Genomic DNA, 26,469 nt, shown 5'->3' with positions numbered 1-26,469 from the left:
AAAGGACTGTTTTGTTGTTTGTTAAGCCACTTAGCTTTGACATATGATTCACTTAAGCATTTTTTTGAAAGTACGTAACACAAGGGCTGAACCAGTGTTGTGTCCACACATAACAGCAAACCCCTAAGAGGAATGACCGCCTATTCTTCAAAGAAAACTCAAGAAAGAAGGTGATCTAAATTCTAAATTATGACTTTGACGCTCATTAGAATTGTAAAAACTCTGTTTTGACCTTAAATCCTGTATTTCCATCTATTTTGAAACTAAAACTATTGAACTTTAATTCAGTTTCTCACTTCACACAATCGTTTCATTATTGCCTTGAAGTTTTACTTTTAATTTAATTTAATTATTTTTTATGACACATGTTCTTGGTGAGTTCAGTTACATCTGTAACTTCAGCTGGAAGAGTTGAGAGTTCAAATTTCCTATAATACCAAAAACAGACAAACTACTGATGTTTTTGTAGAATAACCTGTCTGACATGAGGGATAATATAGCATTTTCATTTTAACCAAAAGAAAGGGCTCTAAATTCGCCTTTGGCTGCATGTGTCTTTTATCTCTTTATCTTTTTCATTAACAATGTACAAACACTAAGGGCACATTTTTAGAAATCTCTGTAATTCCACAGAAAGGTTAGCCACTTTAGTGTTTCACTTGTGACCTATGAAATACCTCAAAATGACCTCCTACCCCCTGCACCCTTTGAACAGCCCATTAAAGCGGCAATGTAGTTGAATAATCTAGTGATATAAGATATTTCTCTCTTTAAAAGGGCCCCGTGTTTATGCACCAGTTCTGCAGAGGCGGTTTATTGCCCGATCAAAGCACGTTGCTCTTTTATGAACACCACGACTCCTGAGTTATGAAATCCCATAAACATCACTTGAATTAGTTTGAACACTGCTTTGTGATATTTTTATGTTTTATATGTTAAGAGAAAAACGTGTATGTGATGGCTGCAAACAAACCGAAAAGTTCATAATCAATAAGAGGAAAGCTATTTTTTTTTAGATATTTTTCCCAGAATTTACATTTTTATGCTGTTGGTTTGTTTTTTAAATTACTATAAACTCACTAATGCTGATAGAGTGACTTCACTTCATTTCACTTATTCTTTTTTGTATCATATTAAACAACAACAACACTGGAGGACTTTAAAGACTTTAATTTTTTCCAAGGTTTGAGAGCGCTCACCCCGGCTCGGGGCTCCACAGATGTGATGGATGGGCTCCTTGCTGCAGACTGCAGCGGAGTGTTTGACAGTCAAACATGAAACAGTTTTTGGAACTGAAACGGTCTCTGCTAACATGAACACACACCCCAAACAGTTCGGTAAATATTTAGTTTCTCTCAGCTTCAGTTTTCAGCAGCTACCAGAACTTGGGATACCCTCAAAGCTGGCGCAGTTTTCTCCCGTTGAGCCTGCGCGTACTGGCGAGCGAGAGCGCTCCGGCTCGTGGCTCCAGATGTGATGGATGAGGGCTCCTTGCTGCAGATTGTAGCGGAGTGTTTGACAGTCAAACATGAAACAGTCTTTGGAACTGAAACGGTCTCTGCCAACATGAACACATACCCCAAACAGTTCGGTAAATATGTACAGTTTCTCGCAGTTTTCAGCAGCTACCAGAACTTGGGATACCCTCAAAGCTGGCGCAGTTTTCTCCCGTTGAGCCTGCGCGTACTGGCGAGCGAGAGCGCTCCGGCTCGTGGCTCCACAGATGTGATGGATGAGGGCTCCTTGCTGCAGATTGTAGCGGAGTGTTTGACAGTCAAACATGAAACAGTCTTTGGAACTGAAACGGTCTCTGCCAACATGAACACATACCCCAAGCAGTTCGGTAAATATGTACAGTTTCTAGCAGTTTTCAACAGCTACCAGAACTTGGCCCCTGTCTCCATCCTCCCAGCCGCCTCCCACTTCATCTGCGGGCAGTACCTGCGTGTGTGAGCGCTGTCACCGGTGGCTTCGCAGATAGGGCAGGTGTAGTTCCGGAGGATGGGGCAGAAAACTTTCCCGTCGTCTGATTTGAGCTTGTGAGATCGGTACACCCTCGGAGTCTCCCCGTTCTGCTTGCAGAAGCGGCAGTAGTCCGAGGATGACGCGCTGCTGCTGGTGTCCGACGCGCTGCTGGTCGGACTGGACTGCGATGAGTTTTTGGAGGATTTCTTCCCCCGAGTGGAAGTGTGGACCTTACTCCAGGGGGGCGCTTGTCCCTTCTTTGGACGCTCGGTGTCTCGGTTTTCAACCTCACGGTTGCTGCACAGTCTCTCGAACACTTGGCTCAGATTCATGTAGTCCTGCCACATGTTAAAGCAGTCCCCACCGGGGAGGATCGAGCTCTGGACCTCCAGTCGTCTCGGCATTGTGGTCATTTTTTGGCAGAAGTCAAAGGGAGGGTGTGTTTGGAGCGCCTCATATTTATAGCTCACTGAAGTTGGTTTTAAAATGTAACAATGTTTGGATCCTATAGATTGCATGCAGCCTGACGACGTTTTTTGGAGGCAGAGAGAGAGAAAAAAGAACTTTGGTGCAGGTGCAGTCTTTTATGTAGCTTTCTGGTGACCTTAGGACCTCTTAAGAACCTTTACGAAGCCAGTTGACAGGCCTTTAATCGAATGATCGGTTGGTTGATTGATAACAGAAAAATGACGCATAAGCTGGACATAAAGGACTGAAAACACCAAGAGCAAAATATTGCATCGCATTCATTTTTTGTAGTTTATGTTTAGATTAGATAATTTCGCAAAATAACGCAGCAAAATAAATAATAAGAGCCGGGATGTGGAGACTATTTAGCACTGAAAACGCTACGTCCAGGTGAACAGAATCAACTTTCTGGGATTACCTTACCTGGATGATTGAATATGTATCAAGACTATTTAACAATAAGCTTACTTTAAAGGCTCGTAATAGGTGAACTGTTTTGGTTGGGTCACGCAAAGTTCATGCATTTCTTTTTTTCTGTCGTAGTGCGTTGGCCTTTATCCTCTCATCCCCTCTCGCTCTTTCTCTCACACACAAACACGCGCGCGCACACAGTGTTTAATTGTATGAAGATAGATAGATAGATAGATAGATAGATAGATAGATAGATAGATTAAATTCAAAGTGAATTATGTGATTTAATCTGTTAAGTTCAAATCTCTCTTCTTTCCCTTAGTTTTGCATGTATTTGCGTTTTTTCTTTTTTCCCTTTCTTTTCTTATTTTGTCACTTGTTTACAGTTTTATTATTATTCGTACTTCTAATGTGCTCGTATCTGATAGTGCTGATGCTCGTGGGCCGTGTGTGTGTCTGAGGATGATGATGGTCCATGTTGTGTTACTTGTTGTTTGTGTGTGTGTCCCCCGATGACCCCTGGCGCCGGAGTGTCTAGACTACATTAGAGAAGTGTCGCATCCAAGAGCCGCACCTGCACTTATAGAGAGCACATACATAGAGGTGAGTGATGAGGATAAATGGATAGATGGATTTTCGAAGAGCGCACAGTTGTATTTCCTGCACAATCACACACGTAGTGAGGCTGTGTGTATGCCGGTTATACCATGAATGTAACCCTGCAGCCACCGCTTGTTTGTCAAACTGTTTATGAAGCAAACGTCGCATTTCTGATGACTGAGAACCTTCACAGACATTTCTGTTAATTTACAAAGCAAAAAGAAGAGGGAAAAAAGAGGCGTGGGAGGGGGCGGAGCTTAGATACGTGCGGGGGAGTTGTGGGTCGTTTGCGTTTAGTTGGACGCATGCGCACTAGTATACCGGCGACGGCTGTTCAAACGGTGGCCTAGCGAATAAGGGGATTACGGAGCCCAATCTGACAGGTTAGATAACGAAAAACGTTTACATTTTAGCTGTGTATGTGTGGCAGCGATTCATAATGAGAAGTTAAATGAATTCTTACTGTCTCAGACGGTGGTCTGTCGTTTGCGCTAAAGTTAATGTAATGGATTTTGGTACTAAGCTAATGTTAGCTACAGCAGTTAGCCGCTGGCTGCCAGCTAGCTTTCGATAGTAGAGGAGGCTAAGAGCGGCGTTGACATTAGCCAGCTGACCAAGTGTACCCTCCCGAGGGACTTGTGCTTTTGGGTTTTCCTTGTGCTTGTCCGAGTTGTGAGTTGACAACGGAAGTACTGGACCCCGATCAGTAGGTGGTAAAATGATGCTTTCTTTTCACGCTGCATCAAGGCACGGGAAGCTAATAGGCTAGCTGCTATCCTTACATGACCCTGTTTGTTGAACAATCTTTTTTGAGAGGAATGATGCACACCGGTAGCTATGCCAGCGTTGGCTACGTTAGTTGGTGTCTGTCTTGCTAGTCTTTGCAGTACAGTTGGTGGTGTTTAATAAAAAAAAATATGAAAAAAGAAAAAACAGGAGGGTTTGTTGTTTCTCATTTGGGAACTTTGAAAGATTTGCTCCAAAGCATATCCAAATAATAGACTTCTGACTCTTCTCAGGCTGCACAATGAGTCAGGGTAAGGACAATGCACGCCTCAAAAGCTACAAGAATAAGTCTCTCAACACAGATGAGATGAGAAGGAGGAGGGAAGAGGAAGGCCTGCAGCTCCGTAAACAGAAGAAGGATGAGCAAGTAAGCAATGTGTTATACTGTACAACTAAAACCGTCATAATGATCCTGAAATTACATACTGCCAGTGTTTGGAGTAAACTTGAGGCCATGCTTTGTTTGCAGCAATTTAGTGTTGGAAGGGAAATGCCTATTTGTACTTCTGTTGCAGCTTTTTAAGAGGAGAAATGTCGCCACTGTGGAGGATGATGGCACCCTGGACGAGGATGGGATGGCTGATAGCGGCTATCTGGAGTCCCAGGCCAACAACATGGACCCACTCATGGTGAGAAGGCATTCATATGTCTGCTCTGTCACACATACACGCCTTTCTGGTAATCAGATGGCATCTAAACATGTTGGTTTTATGTCTAAATGATTACTTGGGTCATTTTTCTGTAAAACTCATGGAGGCTGTAGAGGAGCTTTTCTGTGTCATGTTCTAAACAACACAAGTTTTAATGTATGCAGTGACATTGACACATAGCAAACCACACAAATAGCATGTTGAATCTTTCGTACACAGTGCAGTATGTTTCTCGCCTCACCAGACCACAATGTTGTATGCAAAGTTACATTTTAGCACACAAACTGTAATTTGCATAAATTCCTCTGTGATGCATTTAGTTCTAATCAGTTAGGGCACTGTCTGTAAGCATGTTAGTAACTGTAATTTGCATAAATTCCTCTGTGATGCATTTAGTTCTAATCAGTTAGGGCACTGTCTCTAAGCATGTTTAAGATAAGATAAGATAAGATAAGAACCTTTATTAGTCCCACATGTGGGAAATTTGTTTTGTCACAGCAGGAAGTGGACAGTGCAAAAGTTATGAAGCAAAAATTAGAAAATAAGAATAAATACATACACAACTGTACAGAATAGAATAAAATAAAATACTATATACAGTAGAATAAAATAGAATAAAATATACAATAAGATAAAAATAGAATACAAATGCTATATACAACTGAGTAAAAAAATACAACGACAGGAAATTATTGCATAGTGTACCATGTGAGGAGTGAACATTCAGCACCACTGAGCAGACCAGGCAAGTGGCAAAAATGAAAGTGAAACATTCAAAAGTGTGGTTACGCTTTTCGAGTTTCGTCAACTGACAAAACTCATTGTACCAAAAACATTCCTGATATCCAGGCATATGAGATGTCATCACTCACTGCACACATCAAGTCAGCTGTTACAGCAATTCATATGTGTTATATAAAATCCCCATTGTTGTGCCACACAGGGTGGGGTGATCTCTGAAGACATGATTCAGATGATTTTCTCCAGCTCTCCTGAGCAGCAGCTAATAGGTACTCAGCGCTTTAGGAAACTACTTTCTAAAGGTAAGTGGGGCCCTAGCTTTGCCCATTACAGCCACTCCTGTCTTTGTATTTGTTTCAGTATGTCTTACAAGGGAAAGATGATAACTGATTGAGGCCCAATGCAAGGACAAAAGCATTTTTTTGAGCTGCATAATCTGCCACTCTATCTCACAGTTTACCGCTGCCAAAGCATTCCTGCTAAAATTCATAACTACACAATATCAGAGTGGCCGGAGTGAATGTTACATGGGGTGTAATGCTGTTAAGTATGCCTGTATTAATTGTTGCCACGTCACCTCACACGCAGAACCCAACCCACCTATTGATGAAGTCATTGCCACTCCAGGGGTGGTGGAGCGCTTTGTTGAGTTCCTGAAAAGAAGAGAAAACTGCACATTGCAGGTACGTTTTCCTAGAAAACTAATATTAGATTTTATTTGAAGCTTGTAGATTTTTGTTTTTGTTTTTTCTCCCTCATGTTTGTTTGCAACGTGTTCTTCCTGTTTCACCATCATATCTGAAAGGTTGCATGTGTTGTGAGTTCAGTGCACTAACTTTCTTCATATGTTTTGAATATGATTGTAGTTTGAGGCTGCGTGGGTATTGACCAACATTGCTTCAGGTACATCTCACCAGACACGGGTGGTAATCCAGGCAGGAGCTGTGCCTATATTCATAGAGATGCTCAGCTCGGATTTTGAGGACGTACAGGAACAGGTGAGGAGGCTTCATTTTTACCTTTCCTGGTGTTCACTGACCTCTGGCAGCTTGTTGAGGTCAAATTTAAACTGATTAAAATTGTAGTTTTTCATGTTGTTTTTATTGTTTGACTTGAATAATTGCTTCACCCTCAGGCGGTGTGGGCCTTGGGAAACATAGCAGGCGACAGCACAGAATGCAGAGACTTTGTCATAGACTGCAACATACTGCCCTCACTGGTGCAGTAAGTATCCCCTCAGTCTTACATTCTCTGCTTGTGAAGTTGCCTCTACGGGGAAACAAAGAGGAACTTTGATTGTGATTGTCAAATTTTCCTCTTCCAGGTTATTGGCCAAACAGAATCGTCTAACAATGATGAGGAATGCGGTGTGGGCGCTCTCAAACCTGTGCAGAGGAAAAAACCCACCTCCAGATTTCACTAAGGTAATTTGCCAAGATAAACGCATCACTATGGTAACTGCACACCTCTTACACTGCTTAAAGGCACATCGTGTCTCAGATTTCAAGGTCACAGGCTATGTGAAGATGCTAATATGCTAAACTGGATAATGGTTACACCTGCTGAATGTGTCCCTTTGTTTCTTCCAGGTGTCTCCGTGTCTCAGCGTGCTGTCTTGGCTGCTGTTTGTAAACGATACGGACATCCTAGCTGACGCATGCTGGGCGCTCTCCTACCTATCAGATGGCCCAAATGACAAAATCCAGGCTGTTATTGACTCGGGAGTCTGTCGCAGGCTCGTCGAACTGCTGATGTGAGAGCCAAAACAAACAGTCACAAACACATACGCACAGATATTTTCAGAGGCTGTTCTACAAAGAGATTTATTGTATGCGAAACACTTGGGACTCTAGTTAAATACCCATAAAGTGACACGTAACACATGAGTGCTATCAGTTAACAGGACTGAAACATCTCGAAGAATTAGGTTATATTGTAGAGGAAGGGTGCAAAGGTGCATTAAAGCTGTTCTGACAGCACATGATGACCTTACTAAGACTGCATTTTTTCCTCTTTAATTTGTCACTTAGTAACAACAAATAGTGGTTTAACATTATTGCTACCATCCTAAAAATGTAGGGTTAACATTTCTAAAACTTGATGAAAAAACTGTATGATCTCACACTTCAACTTTGCTCTCCTGTTCCAGACACGTGGATTATAAGGTGGTCTCTCCTGCACTGCGGGCTGTTGGAAACATAGTCACTGGAGACGATTTACAGACACAGGTGGTAGCTGCATCTACACAGACAGATGTGAAAAAAGCTTATGCAGAAGGCAATGGCTCTTTCTGACTCTGTGAACATTTGGTATTTTTCTAGGTGATTCTGAACTGTTCAGCACTGCAGTCTCTACTTCAGCTTCTGAGCAGTCCCAAGGAGTCTATCAAGAAGGAAGCGTGTTGGACAATCTCCAACATCACTGCAGGGAACAGAGCACAAATACAGGTGTGCTGCACATTCTTACAGACTAACCTAGAAAAAAGCTTCTTTTTTGTTCCCTGAGATTGAAAAGCTGACTATTAGAGGTTCTAACAAATTGTTTCCCACTTGTTGTAGATGGTGATAGATGCAGGTCTGCTGCCTCCGCTCATCACTATCCTGCAAGTAGCAGAGTTTCGCACAAGGAAGGAGGCAGCGTGGGCCATTACCAATGCCACCTCAGGGGGTTCTGCAGAGCAAATCAGGTACAAACTGCTGCACCTTAACGTACAGTGTACAGCCAGTGTACCCATAATAGTCACGCTTGACTTGAGTAAAGAAGTCAACTCATGCCACTGATTTTAAATTATACAGACGCTTCCATTATAAACAAACCTACTTCTGTTTTGTTGTATCATTTAAGGCTCGAAACTATTATTTTGTATTCTTAGTTTAAAGTGCATAAAATCTAAACATTATATGTAGCAAATGTGACTTCAAACAGGTTTATTCAAATCATTTTTCAAGACAGTGAGTTAGAGAGGGATTAGGGAAATTGTCCATCAGCTTGTAGCCTTGCATGTCAGTTTTTCTTTCAGTGTACTGTGTTGTTCACTGATTAATATGTTGTCTCTTAAAAAGGTTGTTTGTCTTCAATGACAATTAATGTCTACTCTTTGTGTGGGCTGCCATCTGCAGGCACTTAGTGGAACTTGGGTGTATAAAACCTCTGTGTGACTTGCTCACACTCATGGACTCCAAAATAGTTCAGGTGGCTCTAAATGGCCTAGAGAACATCCTGCGACTGGGAGAATTGGAGGCCAAGAGGGGAGGAGGCATCAACCCCTACTGTGCACTCATTGAGGAAGCCTATGGTAAGTAATTAAATCCGGACAAAGGAAATAGGAAAGTAACGGTACTCGTCAGTAACCCTGGTCATCGGTTAATCTTTTATTTTCTGGACTGTGCCTCCTCTGTTTTAGCACTACTCTCCACCTTTTATCTTCATAGGTCTGGACAAACTGGAGTTCCTGCAGAGCCACGAGAACCAGGAAATCTACCAGAAAGCCTTCGACCTGATTGAGCGCTACTTCAACACTGAAGATGAGGATCCATCTTTGGCTCCGGCCGTGGACCTGCAGCAGCAGCAGTTCCTCTTCCAGCAGTGCGAGGCCCCGATGGAGGGCTTCCAGCTATAATGCTAATTCCTCCCTTTTCCCAGAGCTCCACGTTCATCCTCACCTTTGCTCTCGTCTCACTTTATCCCCACAGCCATGATTCAGGGTGACATGCCTCTGCCTCCCCCTCCTGTTCCCCTTCTCATTGTCTGAGAGGTTTAGTCATCATCATGATTATTAAAAACGTACCATTAAAGGGGCACACTCTGTTCACACATCCAGCACGGGTGAATTCTGCAGTCTTGTCAGCCAGTTTAAGGTTTCACTCATTCTGTCTTTTGCTGAATTTATTTTTTCCCTCAGCACCTGGACCTCTCCTGCCTAGTTAAGCCCCAACATTTCCAGCTATAAACTTTTCCTATAACCCCATCCCCACATTATTACTATTTTTTTTTATTTTTGGGGGGAATTCCTCCTCAGCTTATCCCAAATAAAAGAACCTCTTTGTGGTCCTGTAGGATTGGCTATTGCTATCTCTTGAGTCAGTGGTAGTATTTGGGCTGCACTGCTTGTCTGATTGAAGCATTAATGAGTCTCAGAGACAGACGAACATGGACATGATTTCATTTTCATTTTTTCTTCTTCTTTTTTTTTTTTGTAATATATAAACCCCCCCTCCCATCCACATTGAGAATAATGAACCTAAACACTGGACTGACCATGAGACGTTGACCGCACACTCGACTGTGGTCACTGGACTGAAATGCCCACACTGGGCCACATGGCTAGTTCCAAAATAAAGACTCATCTGACCACTACGAAAGGCACGACTCAAGAATGAAGGTTGTTCTCCGATCGCAGATGGACAATTTTAGAAATGTGACTGTGTTGCTGAAGGTTGGAGCTCGTCGGTGACAAATCAGGCTGCTTGCATTCCCATATGGATCTCATATCACGCATTCCTCTTTCCAGTAATGGGACTATTCCACCTGCACAGGCTCCATCCCGAAGAGTTTAGACTGCCTGCTGCCTTCTGGTGTGGCGTGAATTAACCCCATGGAATCATGGGAACCGGAGTCTTCCCTCGCACTGAGACAACTGGACAGACTTGGACAAGACAAAATAGACTATTTAACCCTGGTTTCTGACCAGTGGGGATTTTTTTTTTTTTGTAATTACCATAATTTCATTTCTTTTGCAGCACTTTAGTTCAGGACTGATGCCTGCTCATTGACAATAGACCACAGTTTTTACATTAGCTATGTAATTGGTTAATGGCACGGCTCTTCCCTCCTAAAAAAGCGAGGTGCAAAGAGGTGGTCTTTATTGTTGTCCCCCCCACCCTCCTGGTATGACAAGGATTTACACTGTTTTGCCCTTAACCACAGAGAGACTCGAGCAGATTGTGGACTGAAAATGTTAGCACACACTTATCGCAGTCGGAGGATCATGGTTCCTCAGCAAAGCTAGAAGAACTTTTATTCTGACAAAGCAACCTCTACCAATCAGACTGCATTTGGAAAATTGGCCATTTAGCCAATTGGCTGTGTAAAAAATAACGTTCCAATACGTGTTCAGGTAGTATTTTTCCAATTTGATCATGCCAAATCAGAAACATACAGTATGCCAGTTATTAGGCCCACAGTCGGTCTTATTTTCAATAAAATGTTTTTGTTTTGTTATTTTTAATTTGGGGTTTAGCATCTGCCATGTAGCTGATGGTGCCATAATCCTTATTCTACAGAAATCCTTCCACATAATTTCAAGAAAAATCCAGATTAAAACTTGAAAACCCCGGTGATCACCTTAGTTAGCAAAACTGAATGTTTGTTTACCAAGTCCTCTTTACATTGCTTATTTTTGTCAAAATCTTAGCAAAAGATGACCAGCTCTACGTGTTCATTACTGTTTGTTGTACTGGGTTTGTGCATCTGTCCCCTGTTATGCCATTTGCATAAAAGTCGTTTCATGAACTACAATGTTTAATCGGTTTCATTAAGAGTCACTGAGTCTTTTTGTTTTGTTTTGTTTTTATAATGGGATTTTTATTAACTTGCTTCCTTCAGTTTAAGGCAGCAACTAATTATTTTCCGTGTCATTATATCAAAGCTTGCTAGAATCATAAATGCTAAAAGATGGCTGAAGCCACCGTGACATCACTCTGATTTTTAGACTGTGTTAAAGTCAGTAGGCGCCACACAGAATCCAGGCATCTGTGGCTGTGAGAGGGAGATGGGTGGAAAGGTAGTGAAGGTGGATTCAACCATTCAAAACAATGAGTGCCCAAGGAGAAGGAGTCCGTGCAGGCAGGGTGGAGTGGGTGGAGATTAGCATTAGAGGTGATTTGCGATGGATGGCGGCAAGAGTAAAAGGGAAGATTTACAAGATAATAGTGAGACCCTGCTGTTATGTATGGTTTGAAAATGGTAGTACTGACAATAGACAGAAGGCTGAGCTGAGGATGCTCGGACCAGAATGGACAAAATTAAAAATGAGTACATCAGAGGGACAGATTGGGTCAAGGGGTTTGGAGGCAAGGCTGAGATGGTTTGGACATGTGCAGAGTAGGGATGGTGGATGGATATGGAGCTGCCAGGCAAAAGAAGAAGACCATAGAAAAGATTTATGGAAGTAGTGAAGGAGGACTGAAAAGGATGCTAATGGATGGGGTGAGATGTAGGCAGATGATCTGCTGCGGCAACCCCTAAAGGATGCAGCTTCGGAAAAGCAGCTGCTTTTTAAAGCTTTAGCTTTATTATTATTTTGGCTGCTTCCGTGTGTATTTAGAGCCAGGAAGGATTACATTTGGATGCAAGTGGAGTATGAAGTTGTTTAGACTTTAAACTGGATGGGTGCATCACAGACACTTCCTAATTTGTGCTGAGAAACAGAGCAGTTTTTGGTTGTAACTGTTTAAAGATGGGAGTACAGAGGCTGATGACCTTAAGTGGCCACCAGAGCAACTGCAGTTTTTGGCACGTTATTATTAAGCTCTGGAGGTTGCCACTCAGCTAAAACCTTGCAAAGATTCATTTACTATCATTATTTGTAGGTCCTATTATCAGTAACAGGAAGTGCAAATGTTACAAGTTGAGAAGGTGAAACAGGTTGAATTATACAGCCATCTAGCTTGTGTTGGTGCATGATGAGAATGCTACCATTCAAATTCACAGCTGAGTATGTAGGTTGAACCATATTAAAGACCTATCACATATGCAGTTGCTGATATGAAAACTTTTTTGCAGAATAATGCAGAAAAAATTGTCAGAGCCACCACTTACAATATTTAGAACTGTCTGCTTGTAGCTGAGTAGATGTAGGATGATTGGGGCATTACCACGTGCTTATCAATACTTATCTCAGCTGAGCAGGTGGTTGTTCCACTTCTAACTGCACTTCTCAAAAAAACTAAACACTTTGAAAACACATGACATCTGAATGAGGAAAAAAATGCTCGATATCTACACTGTTAAGGACTGGGCAATGTGTTAGGAATGAAAGCATGCCCCATTATCTGGGAATGAATGGAGATCCCCAGGATGGTGTCCTGGTGGATCCTGGTGGAACTATGTCCCCAGTTTAGGTCAGGTGAATCAGGGGGAGCGAGTTGATGGTACCAATCCGTTCATTCACTGTATGCTCTCGCCTCGTGAATCCAGGTGTTGTTATGCACCAGGGTGGACCCAGGATCCACGGCACCAGTGTTGGCTCTGAAAACAACCCCCTGAAACCTAATGGCAGTCAGGGTGTTGTTGCCTAGTCTGTAGAGGTCTGTGCCTCCCTCCATGGATATGCCTCCCCAGACCATCACTGACCCACCACCAAAATGGTCATCTGAACAGTGTTACAGACAGTATAATGTTCTCCACTGCTTATCCAGACCCTTTCAAGTCTGTCACATGTGCTCAGGGTGAATCTGCTCTCATCTGTAAAAATCACAGGTCGTCAGTGGTGGACCTGGAAATTCCAGTATTTTACAGTGAATGCCAGTTGGGCTCCATGGTGGTAGACCCACCATGTCCAGTTCTCCTAGAGTACCTGCTTGTCTCCTGGAATCTTCTCCATGCTCTTGGCTGTGCTGGGAGACCCAGCAAACTTAGCAATGGCACGTATTGATGTGCCATCCTGGAATTGGACTACCTGTGCACCCCCTCTTGCGTCCAGGTATTACCTCATGCTAACAGTACTTAAAATGAACATTAAAACTCAGTTTTTTACCTTTACTCACAAAGGGTTAAAAAGGGAATGCCCACAATTTAGGCTTTTTGAATGCAGGATATTTTATTAAAGTAATTTAGCAGAAGCAAAGCAAAGGCCAAACACAAATACGACCTATCTTAATGACCTATTCTGAGCTAATGTTGATTTAGTTCTACTCTGTGAGCGAGATTGGAGAGAATGACCACACCTTGGCCACCGACACACTTATCTCTTCCGTGTAGGTATATAACCCAATGGGAGAGAAGCAGAGTCCAAATCCTGTTGAATTTATAATCTAATGCAGGAAAATGAGCAGAGAAAAAGTCAAAAATTATAAATCCAATTAGTGTCTCCACACTGGTTGCTCCTCTGGCATTATTTCTTATAATTTCTAACTGCGGACCACCAAAGCCAAATCTTCAGATTTCTTATGCTCATCAGAAGAACTAGAGGAAGAAACAACCCCGAATGTTCCCAGGTGCCCTCTTTTACACTCATTTGCATCCCCTTCTCTCTCTGGTTATCCCATCAATGTTGACATATAATCAGCTGACGTCTAGCAACACCTTATCCTCCCTCTTTTTCACAGACATGATTGAAAACCAAATTTAATCTTTAAACCAGCACTTTTCATATTCAAAACTGTTTATTAATCAACTGTTTATTAATCTTTAATTCAATCATATATGTTAAAACAAACAAAAAAAACCTCAACCCCTCTGCTTAGTCATTCTGACTGAGCGCTACAGACAAGCTCTGGGCCGTTTGCCATGTTTACATTCCCCGCATGTGCAAAAACCACCCGCAGCACAGAATCACATGCATGCACACACCAATCGCAGTAAAAGGTAAGGGCAGTTAGAATAATTTTGTCGCCCAAACTTTTATTGTTAATCAAAGATTTACTATTGGCAAAAGCACATACAGCTAAACTGTATTATAGCACCTTGTATCACTTCACCCATTAAAAAGTTAAAGATAAGGCCTTTTACCCCCCATCCGATATAATGAGGTAAGGCAGGGGATATCTATTGCAGGGAAAATAAGATACCATATTATCCAAATTACCCTCCCAAACTTTAGTAGAGATAGCTGCAATAAATAAATAAAGGCAGGGGGTATTCAATGGTGCATATTTCCTGAAATAAGCCTTCCAATAGCCTTGGAAGGTGTCCACATGTGCCCAAACCAGGGGTCATTAAATGAGACTGCACATTTTTATAGAACTGCTTTATTGCACTAGTTTTGGTGCTCACCACATTCAAACACAGATGGCACATCATAGTGGCCATGAAATAAGAAGCCCAGTTAGAGGGGCCCACTGCACAGGTGAACAAGTCACATCCAATCAGCTACTTAATGTTCCACAAAAAAGGGGAAAGACAATGTTTTCACAAGGCATAAATGCACATTGCAGCAATAGTAAACCCTCCACTGGTCTGAGACAACCAAATGGCACTACCAAAATAATGGTTTGTGCCATTAATCAAGTGCCACTTTATAACCCTGTTATTTATATACATTCACTAAGTAGATACATTTTGCATTAGGTACTAAATTATTCCAAACTATTGTTAAGGCCAATTTCCTAGTTGCAAAAGCACTACTCAGAATTTACTGCTGATATTTTTTTGGTTGCACTACACCTCCAAACGGTGGGACTGGAGAAGTTGTGGTATACACAGAAAGTGGGACGCTATTGGCTTGGGTTTGAGAATAAATCATGAGCGTGTCTGAACGAGTCATCTTCCATCACTGAGCCTTGTCAGACAGGGCAGCGGCACTTTCACTTGGTTTCTTGAGTTCTTCCCTCCATCTGGCTTTCTTCTCGATGTTTAGTGCCGTCAGGGTCTCATTCCTGGCAAGAGCCTGCAGGAAAATACATGTGGCATTATTTAAATTTGAATGAGAATACGGAGGCAATGCATGAATCAAAGCAGTGAGAATTAAATTACTCACTAATTATTAAAATTCTTGCAGGGGACTTAAAATTGTGATACATTTTCCGCTTTGATATCCTGCTATTTTTAAACATAGGTTGAAATGTCACAGTGGGAACTTTGGGACATTTTGTGACGAAACTTTTAATTGCAAGTCATTGCTCTGTTTATTCATAACATGACGTACATGAGCCTATGTGAACAGGCAGGATTAAACCTGCTCTTTCACATTACTGGATAAGCAGTGATGACATGTCTGTCCTTGTTGACAGTTACCGGAGTTGAAAAGAGAGAGAGAGAGAGAAAAAAAAAAGTTTCACGCAAGACTCATTCATCCATTGTTACCCTTTTGCCCATGAACACCATAATCATACAGGCTCCTATCGTGGCAGCCATCATCACGTAGGCAGCCTTTACTCTGATTTTGTTTCTGGCAGCATCAATCATCTCAAACCTGTAGAAGAAGCACATGTACACATGAAAACTCATTAGGAAATGTTTTCTTGGCTCAAAAGTAGGCTTGAAACATGAGAAGACCTCAGCATTTAATCTTGTTATTGTTATTGAGGATCAGCGCAGTAGCACGATATTTACGGGGCCTTTTGTTCCAGTTATAGCAGCATCGTTGACTGTCAGCAGATATTCACACATTTTGCTTTGTTTTGGATACTGGGGCTTTTGAGTACAGGACATAGGAGGGCTTCTGTTTATAAGCTTGCCATGTAGGTCTTTACATCGCAGCAGCAGATCAGATGTGATCTCCGCCCTGATGCCAAGATAATCCTCTCCAGTCACCAATAGAAGGCTTGTTTGAACTGCAGCTGTCCGAGGACCAGCTACACGCTGTGCCGCCGCTCATCCTGTTAGCTAGTCCTGTTCCTGTGATGTAACTTAACTGAATGTGACAGAGGCAGTTGGACTGCGGTGTGCCGGGAGGTCTGGTATAAACAGGAAAAGGCTACTTACGACACAGTCTCTGGTATCTGGTCTGCTGACTTGAAGCGCCCTGACCAGATCAGCATCTTCTTGTCCATATCTGAGGGCCTGTAGCCTGGGACTCTGAATGCAGGACGTGGCTCTGTGTGAATTAACAAAGCACGCATTATAATGAAGCCTGCAACTCCACGTGCTTCCTGAACAAAAAGCCAGAGATTCACATCGTGACCTGTACACTGCGACCTCACTTCCTGTGTCCCTCTTAGTCTTTTGGGATTTAAAAAATTCACACACTTAACCATCACAAATACCCTGCAACGCACAAAGTCAACATTTTTAGAATACTCTTACATCACTATGAGTGTAGCATTTTCCATATTAAAGTCATGCCACACGTTTTTATGAAAACATAGAAGTTCAAGTTCAAACTTAGAAGATGGTATTTAGTTTTTTTCAGGTTTATCAGTAAATATTGTGCATTGTCTTATGATGACTTTTGAACTAGGCCTTACTTTTTGGGGTTGTACAGATGAGACAAAGGGGTGGGCAGCTTATCTGCTGTTCAAACCCTACCATGTGCTGGTGCTGCAGGTGAGGCCTCCGCTTTGGTAGCCTGCAGTTTATTGCACATCCCTCTGTGGCTCCATGTCTGAATGACATGTCTCCTCTGACCTGTTTAGATACAGAACAATGTGTGTATTACCTGCACTAGTATCACATCGAGTAAAGCAGGAAGTCACATTAGTGACGACAGAACTAGCTGATGCTACTGAAAAAAGAAATTAAACAGTTAAACAAGAAATTTAGTAACGTGTTGCAACAACTAATTAATCACCCAATCACAACTTTAGCATTACAAATTTGAGAACAGCCCTTAAAAGGCTCAAAATTAAATTACGTTCTTTAATTACGCTGGGGCAAAATGCCAAGGAAAAGAGAATAAACGAATATTATGAGAATCATTTAGCGTTGAATCTGAATTATTCAAACGAATTTGCTATTGCGCAATGTCAGTATTACTTTTTATCCTAACTTAACCTCATTTTTATTCATTTATTTTTACAATTCTGTTTTGCACTGTCTCAAAGTCCTCATTATACGTCTGTAGCACTTTAACTAAGTTGTGTATTTATTGTATACCGTTATTCTTTATCCTCCTGATATAAAAGCAATTTTCTTTGTGGGCTCAATAAAGTATCTATATCTAAAGCTCTAAATTGGACACAAGTGACAACTACATGACACAAAACAGAAATCATGACACCTGAAGGGGCTAAAACTGAGAAGTGTTTAATTTTACAAAAAACAAACAAACACGACTACGAACATCTTCAATTAAAGACACTCTTCATACCAAGTAGGAGTGCCTGGTTAACCAGGCCTGAATAGCGTATAATGATAATAAAAGAAGTTAACTAGGCCAAATGTTTTTAATGGGATAATTTACCGAGACACCACGCACCAATTTCACAAATTGCTTTTACTGCCACAAATAGACAGGAAATACCATTCCAACAAATGCAAGACCTCGAAAAAGCATCAAACATTTATTTATAACAGAGTCCAGAACTAACTTACAGCTGATTTTATAACCAAATAACATCAACAAGCATCAGAGAGAGTATTCAAGCGAGTTATTACGCAACGAAAACATAGAAATTCAAGTCAGCTATACGAACCGAGGAGGCTGCCGATAGAAAGGCGGGATCTGATGAAATTCATGCTTTTGCTGATTGAATACACAAAGTCCAGTGTCTCTAAAAAGCCATTAAAGTGCGCTGGAAATCTGTCAGTCCCTCCTCAGCTGCTGAATGTCAAACAGCTAGCTAACAGGACCCGTAAGATAGGACGCTGTGTCGTATGACTGATCAAAAGAAACAAGCTAGGGCCCGTATTTATGCCGTTTGGACAGCGTCCACCCTCTGTGGCTGTGGTGGGGGCTTTGCTTTCGCTAGGTTGTGGTTTAATTATTAGGAATCACAAACAGGGCTGCTGGGAGTTAAGCTAAAGTTAAGACGAACAAGTGGAAAACGTATTAGTAAAAATGGTGTTATTCACTATACTTGTATTTTTATTTATTTTAATATATTCACTTTGCGTTAATACGTGCGGCAGATGGTAATTTGTGAATGCGGCAAAAACAAATAAATAACCTTTAGGCATTATTAAAGCCTTTCCGTGCAGGCACTTTCTTGGACAGCCACCTCCATCCCCGGTGATCCTGGTGAAGGACCCGTGCAGTCCACTATGGCGGCGCCCGGTGGAAGTTTAAACTGTGAGGACTATTCAATGTTTCAGGTAACGTTAACGACTGATTAATTGTTCCGTGAAGGCCGATCACGCACCGACGGCCAGTCGAATCACCGCCTCCCCCGCAGTTCGCTTGCCGCGCTGTTTATTTTGCGCGAGAGCCGATGAATTGGTGACCCTCCTGATTACTAAAGACCTGCACGAGTTCAAGGAGGCACAGTGCTCAGAGCTTTCAGTATGTGGATCAGCAAACCCGTGCAGCCTTTCATAACTGACTCTCTAAATTGCCATAATTTATTTATAGATGTCATGGTTTGGTTTATTGTGTTATTTTCCAGATTTATATTTTTATGCTAGAACTTGACTGAACTCGCTTTGCATAATTCATAATTAACACACGTACATTTATTTATTCCATATAGGCTGTTTATGAGGCTTTGGAAAGTCATTTTAGCGCCTATCTCCAGGCAGCAAAAGCACTCTTTCTTCTGATTGGTCAGCCTTTGCAAGCCAGCAGAAGGGCAGCGCTTATCTTTTTATGTGCTGATGCCAGAATACACACAGCCATATCTGATTAAAAAAGGAGCCTCATGCATTTCTGCTCAAAAAAAATCCCATTGGGGGGAAAAAGTACATATTTCAGATTCTTTCACTCAGAAGTCCTCTCAGAGTACGGAGTTTACTGACCAAAGCTATGCTACTTTGTTATTGAAGTAGTGTGACAAACCATAAGGGAAAGAATGTAGAAGCCAGATGGCAGCAGATCAAAAGTCTGTGTTAAATTTTCCCTGCCCGCTTCCTGGTTCTTGAGAGAAATTAAGGGGAAAAGCTGGACCAGCAGCTCCTGTGGAAGACTGTACTTCCCCAGTTGTCTGGACAGCACAGGACAGACTCAATGTTTTTTAGTTGCATGTAAACTTGCCTCTTATTCTAACATTAATTTTGAAGATTTAGAGGTTTGACTTCTTTTTCTAGGTGGTTTTGGAGATGATCATTCATGCCGTCAATTTGTTTGTTTGGCGAGCAAAGCATCTAAACCACAGTTAAGAAAATAAACAACAACCAATAGCAGCCTATTAGTGTGTTCCTAGAGCTGATGCAATTACCCCCCTCCCTTAACTGTCTACACTTTGCAGGCATGCTGTTCATGCAAATGCATGCAAATGACCATATAAGGAAAGCAGTGGATACAGAGCATTGTGAGCACAGAATACTACATTAATCCTTTACCCTTTTGCTAATCAAATATGTAAATTATATTTATCTCTGGGTTCAACAGGTTCAACTTTATATTAAACCTGTATTTTTTTCTCTCATGGTAGCAGGCTAAAGATGTTTGGATCCCTCCTTAAAAGTATGGTAGCAGGCTAAAGTAAATTATATTTATCTTCGTGTGTATTTTTCTCTCAGTAGCAGGCTTGTTTGATCCTCCAGCTATCAGCTGCTAAATGAGCCTTGTTAATCTTGCCTGCCATCTTGCCCTCTGTTGTAAACAAGATACATAAACTTATTTCCTTAAGGAAGCAACTCATTTTGAACCATCATTTTTGGGTGGGGAGTACAGCCGATCAGATTTAAATCTGACTCCATCTTAATGAGACAAAAGACAGCATATCGTGTTACAAATGTATTGTGTTTAGTTTTAGTTGATGTAAAGCTGCTGACTCTCTTTGTGTACTTCTGTGTGTTATTTCAGGAGGTACTGAAGGTGATGCGCACTATAGACGACCGCATCGTCCATGCCCTGAACACCACTGTGCCCACAGTCTCCTTCTCAGGCAAAGTGGATGCCACACAAACCTGCAAACAGCTCTATGAATCTGTGAGTGTGACCACCAGGTCTCACCACGTTGTGAATTCAAATTCCCATTATTGTCATTGCCACAAAAACAACAAAAAGGTTACCACAGCAATAAAGAATAAATAAATGGCATATTTTAAACAGTGAACTTAATACCTGGCAGTTTGGTTATGTAACACAATGCAATGCCAGGGAGAGGTTCAAAGGGGACCTGTTAAGAAGTCTGTCTAACATCAAGTGTCTGGGAAACAATTTCAAGCAGCCTCTTTAAACTTGCCTTAAATCTTCACATAGAGTCAGGGATGAACGGATTCAAATTCAGTCTTTTATTTAAGTTCAGTTTCATTTCACAAAACAGCGTTCACCTCAAGGAAAAGAGACCACAATATTAGAGAGAACCCCAATAATCAGATGATCCCCTGTGAGCAAGCACCTGGCATGAAAGAACTCCAGTAAAGTAAAATGACGCTGATGGAGGTGTGGCCCTCTACTGCAATTGTGGTGATAAGCCAAAGGTTACTGTGGCTTAACAAAACTCAAGAATTCTTACTCTAATTATGACAGTTTCCAAATTTTGGATAAAATTGTCAACTAATGATATTTTTGTATCCAAAAAAGTCAACGATCACAAACAATATGGCAACATAAGGGTCTACACAGGCCAGCGTTCAGTGCCATAAAACTCAGGAAGAGAGCTTGACGTCATATTCCATATCTGGTCGCATGCTAAATTAGTCATAGTTGCTTACTTTGGAAATGCTGTGCTGCCGGGTATATGTGTGTGAAGCATCCCTGTTTCAGAACTGGTGCGTGTTTCGCAGGGTCATCCATATCTGAATAATTGTCTTGTGTCAGAATCAGCTGTTGTCCTCCAAAGTCTTCGCTGCAGGAGCCATAAGAGTCTGAACAGACATGAAAGCTGGCACGAAGTCTGTGAAGGCGTACAGAAATATTAATGTTGTGTCTGTTTATGTGTATGTGTATATCTGTTTTCTTACAGATGATGGAGGCTCATCTGAGCAGAGACAAAGCTATCAAGGCTTGTATAGCTCAAACATCAGAGGTGGTGGGACAGCTGCGGGAGCAAAGAGCAAAGGACAATGAAAACATGGCACTAATCAAACAGCTCAGGAAGGAGCAAACCAAAGTAAGTCCTGTCTATAAAAATTCCATGTCTTTTTTCTTTTTTTTTTTTTTTTTTTTTAAAAGGATGAGTGGATTTTTATTTGTAGAGCTCCAAGCATATAAAGAGCAATCCACTAGATTTATACATGAAGTTTAGCTTGCTTTTCTAAAACAAAGTCTGCATTTCTAACTGCTAGGAAGTCTGCCTCCAATCTTATTCAGTTGCATTAGGGGAGATGTAGGATTCTGTGTTTCTGCAGTTTTTGACCATAATGAGGAATACAAATAAGGATCTGTCACTTTGTGTTGCTTCATTGTTAACTCTGTCTCTTGTAGGTTTAGCAGCTATAGCCACTGAATCCACGGTGGATGCCTTTAATTTAGTTTTCCTGTGCTGTGAGGATCATAAATGAATTGTAAATGAATATCTTAAACTTGCAAAAAGCTTCAAATTTGAAATGGTAAACTTAAAAATACAGAGCAAACCTTCTGTAACTGACTGAACCTGCAGGGCTAAATGCATCAAGTAACTACTGAGGAAATCTAATCCTTCTCTTTTTTTATTTTTTTAAAATTTGGATAAACAGACCCTGTTATCTTATTAGAGCAAAATAATAATAGAAGTACTTTGGTTTTTTTCCCCTGTCCCCAGTTAAAGCTGATGCAGTCAGAGCTGAACGTTGAAGAAGTTGTAAATGACAGAAGTCTGAAGGTACTGTTGGCTCGCTGTTCTCATCACTGACTCGTCCTACAGTCACACATAAATGAGCCGTCGTTATCGTGTGTTACTTACTGACGTTTCCTCGGTTCAGGTTTTCAACGAAAGGTGCAGAATCCACTACACGCCTCCGAAGGTGAAATGAAGTCCTGCTTCATGAAAGGAGCTCTTTCACTCGAGGTTTAAATCCAGGCTGGAGCTGAAACTGTGAACTGCTGCTGAGTCCTCGCTGCAGGCTGTTCACCACCCGGACATCTCCGACCTCTTCCCCGACACACAAATATATTCCGGTGTCATTACTGTATTAATTTACCACCGTTGTAAAACAGTCACCTGTGTCCTTCTTCCAAGACAAAATTATTGTACAAAAAGAGTTTTTTAAAAATGGAGTCAAATGGTTGTCTGAGTTTGAAATCATTTGTAGACCTTAGACGTCCTTTTTACATGTATTGAATTCAAATGTTTACTATGCACTGTCTTCATCAGGAATCGGTTCAACAACTGTTGGGTTGTTCATCAGTCCATCCCTCACGATGAGATCTACAAGCTTTGATCATTCCTCAAGTTTTCAAATGGTGTCAAAAATCTGTCTGTCCAAAACTTTGATTTGGTACCAAGCACCAGCAAAAAGAACGACACTTCCATCAGCCTCAAGTGTACCTTATAAGAAATCGCCAATCCTCCAAACTAAGCTGTCTTTGTTAAACGTGATCTGTTGTACTTGCTTAACAACAGGAGCTGTATTCACTACGTACGTTGGTATTTTACTTTTGAGTGCTTCTGATTTGATCTGATCATTTTCTCTGTTTATCAGAGATGTAAAGATCTCTCAATAAGGAAAGGACTAAAACTTCTATTTCACAGAGGAAATGTGACTGATCCTGATGTCATGGGTGACACGTTCTATCACTATAACGTTTCCTGACTGAAAAAATAGAAGCACTGCAGTGGTGTATCGCAGCCTCCTGTCAGCAGAGTGATCACACAAGTCCAGTACACGCAGTTCATTTCATTTCCACTGGAGGGCCCCACCTGATCACAAACGGGTATTAATGGTATTAATTATTGTTGGTTTAATAAAAGCTGAGTCTTCCTCCTCTTAAAACACTTGAGTAGATTTTTTTCTAAAATTTCCACCATTAGAAATAAAGCAAGCAAATATATTTACTCCTGTGAGCTGTGTTTTCAAACATTTTTAGGATGATGCAGATATTTCTTACTTTTATGAACATAAATTCTCAAATTTTCTTTCACCAAACCACACAGATGATGAACACAGCCAGTTATAAATAAAAACATTGTGATGTATCTTAAAAGACTTGCAGAGAAGTCATAAACATTTACTGAAGGTACTGGGATTGTCATTCCACGAACAAGAATATAATCAATCAAAATCAAACTTGCAGTAAATTATTGTTACCCTCCTTTACATGCTCTCACCCTCTGTCTCTCAGATGTATTCAAGTCCTGTAACTGCAGAACAACTAAAGTCATTTATGGTGAATTTCCATGTGTAAGGAAGTTATGGGAGAGCAGTACTTTCACACTTCCAAAGAACAACAGAGTGTGATGAAACTTTCCAGTGAAACACTGGAAACAACACCCTTATCATTTGTTCTCTCAGATAAAACAGTGCATGGAAAACGCTGCAAACCACAATGCTTTGATGTATTTTATATCACGTGTGTAAGCAGCTGGAAATTGTTTACGAGTGTATAAAGAAACTGAATCAATAAATGCATCCAGGACAATTTGATAACTAGAGCAGAATATGTGCAAAACAGTACAGATGACAGTAGACTTCAGGAGGAGCCCATCTCCATTATCCCTGCTCACCTTACTCAGCAGCATCCAATCATCCAATATAGACACTAACATCAAAGCAGTCCAACAGAGCGCTACAGGGCACTGTAATCATCATGTATATACTCTCTATAAAGTAACTACTTATTTTTTGCACATTTTTTTTTTAGCATCTTTGCACTCTGCAACATTGCACCATAAATAAAAATATGCTACATGTGCTGTTTTTGTCTGTGTCATGTTGCTACTGTCAGTATTGTCTGCTGCCTTTTCTGTAACATACATTGACCTCCTGATTAAACACAATGTATAAAATTAGCATCTTCCAAACATCAACAGTCTTCATCTCTACATACAGTTCGATTTGTCGGTTCAGCTTTTTTCAGTGAGATCCAGCACAGTCACCTGCTGCTGTGATTATTTTGTCTCATTATAATTTTTCTCCGTGTCATGTTTATGCTTCTGTAATGGGAGGCATGGGTGTCTTCTCTTTTTCAGATTATTCATGACCTAATATGAAAATCTAAACTTCGAAGAATCAATGTTTTTGATGTAAAATCCACCAAGACTTTTTCTGCACTTTTCAGGTTTAATTAAATATCAACTTTTTGTCCCACCAATGACATTTACTTCATGTCAGTAAAACCATGAATTCACATTGTCTATGAGAAATATGACTTCATGACTCAAGGAATCAACAATCAACAAAATATTTTACGATGCTTTATTTGTCATTTAAAAAATTGTTCATTCAACTGTACAGTGCTTATTACTCTCAATAATTGTGGATTTAAAGTAATACACTGTTTATATGTTATTGCATTGAATTATTTGATGTTAACAGAATAGTACTGTTTTTTTCCCCCATGAACAGCTGTTTGGTCGCAATGAGCAGCTGAAGCAGTCTGTGTGATCAGATCAGAAAGCGTTGATTGGATCATCTTTGGTGTGGTTTTCCTCCACTTTAATCAGCTCAATGTCTTCTCCGTTATTTGGAAGGCTTTTAAAGAGGTCCACATGAAGGTAACTGGGTCCACCAACATGAACCTGCAGTCAAGAGAGATGAAATGCTTGTAGTGTGTCAAACACTGAGGATGTTCAGAAATATCTTTAACAAGTCACACTGATGTCAGAGTAACTCTGTCCATGAACACAGCTTTACTTCTTTTCTTTTAATGAAAATGACAAATACATAAAATGAATGACAACAACAGTTACCTTGATTGCATACTTTGTTCCCTTCACGATCTGATTCCTGTACTTAACAGCAAGGAACTCTTCGTATTTCTTCTTTGTCTTTGCCTCCACTTGTCCCTTGACCTGAGTTTGAATTTAAAAAAAGTTATTTAAATCTGGACTGAAATGCAAAACGCGGAATTTTGTGTGTTGAAGTTGTGAAGAAGGAAGGTAGACTAATAGTTTACCTCATCACAGATCTTCTGAATTTCCGGAGTGGCATCCTTTGTGTCTGACCATCCGCCAGGTTTAGCATCAGTCATTCTGAAGGTCTTTTAAAATGAACAAAGATATAAACTGAACGCCTTTCTGTGTTTCAGATGTTTAACTTCAGGTGGTTATTACACATATTTATACTGTATAACCACCCTGGAAACTTACCAGAAGGTGTGTCCAGTACCTGAAGGGTGGAGCTACATGTGTAACCGTTGCTCTCAATTATGTTGCTTGTTTGTGAATTGTTCCCCCAAGTTCCAGCTTACACTGTGGCACTTCTCACAAATTTTAATTGTGCAATTCAGACACTGCAGACAAACAAGCGGATATGCACATACATAGTTTTCCGATGTTGTTTTTAAACAAATTGATATCTAAATCTTAAAGGATTAAAGGTCAGATTGACTAGGCAGGAAACATAACCACGAAGTCACAATTGCAAAAATACACATTCATGCTTAATTACAGTCTGTCTGTTGTCACCCAGTCAAAGCTACATACAGTTTGATTTGTCAGTTCAGCTTTCAAGTGAAATCCAGCTCAGTGACATGCTGCTCTGATTATTTTATGCCATTCCAGCTCCTTCTGGGTCATGTTTGTTCTTCTTGTTTTTGCTCATTGTCTATGATTTAAATCAAATATAAAAATATAAAAGCTTGGCTCTAAACTTTCAGGGGGAGGACAAAGTGGGAAGCCTAAAATTCTCACATGTTTGAGCAATCCATTTATGCTACATACAGGCTTGTTCTGACAATATCTTTACCAGAAATTCCACACAAACAAATCCCCCACTTCCAACAGCAAATATCATAATCATACTCATAATAAAAAAAGAGTTAGAGTTGTAATGCACACTGTAGCACCCCTCAAAGAGAACCCCCTGAATACACGTTTTGTTTTTGTTTTGTTGTTGTTGTTTTTGCTCGTTCAGACCTTTCTTAAAACTGGCTCTATGTAGAATTCTCAGCATGGTAAATGCTCAGTACAGGTGTTTAAGAGTGGTTATTTCAGTAGTTTTGAGTTATTTGCCTGGATTTAGTGAAAGGAATCCAATTCCTTGGAATTGTTAGCCTGCCCATCTATTC

At 40.9% G+C, this 26,469-nt stretch overlaps 5 protein-coding genes across 5 annotated transcripts; 2 read left to right on the top strand and 3 right to left on the bottom strand.

Moving 5' to 3' along the window:
* Positions 1–1,167: 1,167 nt before the first annotated feature.
* Positions 1,168–2,419, bottom strand: nanos2 (nanos homolog 2). The gene has a single exon (XM_039617714.1). It carries the CDS (start codon positions 2,376–2,378, stop codon positions 1,878–1,880), a length of 501 nt encoding a protein of 166 aa, XP_039473648.1. The 5' UTR covers positions 2,379–2,419; the 3' UTR covers positions 1,168–1,877.
* A 1,282-nt stretch (positions 2,420–3,701) lies between these two features.
* kpna1 (karyopherin alpha 1 (importin alpha 5)) lies at positions 3,702–11,138 on the top strand. Its single transcript, XM_031732410.2, has 14 exons — positions 3,702–3,827; positions 4,464–4,597; positions 4,746–4,859; positions 5,824–5,923; positions 6,210–6,304; positions 6,488–6,619; positions 6,757–6,845; positions 6,946–7,045; positions 7,211–7,374; positions 7,771–7,849; positions 7,943–8,068; positions 8,180–8,307; positions 8,741–8,916; positions 9,053–11,138. The coding sequence occupies exons 2-14, from the start codon at positions 4,472–4,474 to the stop codon at positions 9,238–9,240; spliced, it is 1,617 nt and encodes a 538-aa protein (XP_031588270.2). The 5' UTR covers positions 3,702–3,827; positions 4,464–4,471; the 3' UTR covers positions 9,241–11,138.
* Positions 11,139–14,572: 3,434 nt separating this feature from the next.
* On the bottom strand, positions 14,573–18,134 carry fam162a (family with sequence similarity 162 member A). The gene is made up of 5 exons (XM_031732464.2): positions 17,915–18,134; positions 16,809–16,907; positions 16,266–16,377; positions 15,645–15,753; positions 14,573–15,228 (listed from the first exon to the last, which is right to left on the bottom strand). The coding sequence occupies exons 1-5, from the start codon at positions 17,955–17,957 to the stop codon at positions 15,112–15,114; spliced, it is 480 nt and encodes a 159-aa protein (XP_031588324.1). The 5' UTR covers positions 17,958–18,134; the 3' UTR covers positions 14,573–15,111.
* A 264-nt stretch (positions 18,135–18,398) lies between these two features.
* Positions 18,399–22,524, top strand: mix23 (mitochondrial matrix import factor 23). The gene is made up of 5 exons (XM_031732462.2): positions 18,399–18,533; positions 20,182–20,307; positions 21,287–21,433; positions 22,064–22,123; positions 22,224–22,524. Exons 1-5 carry the CDS (start codon positions 18,483–18,485, stop codon positions 22,272–22,274), a joined length of 435 nt encoding a protein of 144 aa, XP_031588322.2. The 5' UTR covers positions 18,399–18,482; the 3' UTR covers positions 22,275–22,524.
* A 2,128-nt stretch (positions 22,525–24,652) lies between these two features.
* Positions 24,653–25,506, bottom strand: LOC116314533 (cystatin-A5-like). The gene is made up of 3 exons (XM_031732587.2): positions 25,357–25,506; positions 25,151–25,252; positions 24,653–24,979 (listed from the first exon to the last, which is right to left on the bottom strand). Exons 1-3 carry the CDS (start codon positions 25,429–25,431, stop codon positions 24,851–24,853), a joined length of 306 nt encoding a protein of 101 aa, XP_031588447.2. The 5' UTR covers positions 25,432–25,506; the 3' UTR covers positions 24,653–24,850.
* Between the last annotated feature and the right edge of the window lie 963 nt (positions 25,507–26,469).

The sequence above is a fragment of the Oreochromis aureus genome, linkage group 9 (assembly GCF_013358895.1).
Source record: "Oreochromis aureus strain Israel breed Guangdong linkage group 9, ZZ_aureus, whole genome shotgun sequence".
NCBI lineage: Eukaryota > Metazoa > Chordata > Actinopteri > Cichliformes > Cichlidae > Oreochromis > Oreochromis aureus.
Note: the sequence above shows the minus strand (reverse complement) of the source record. Positions and strands in the feature narration are given on the sequence as shown.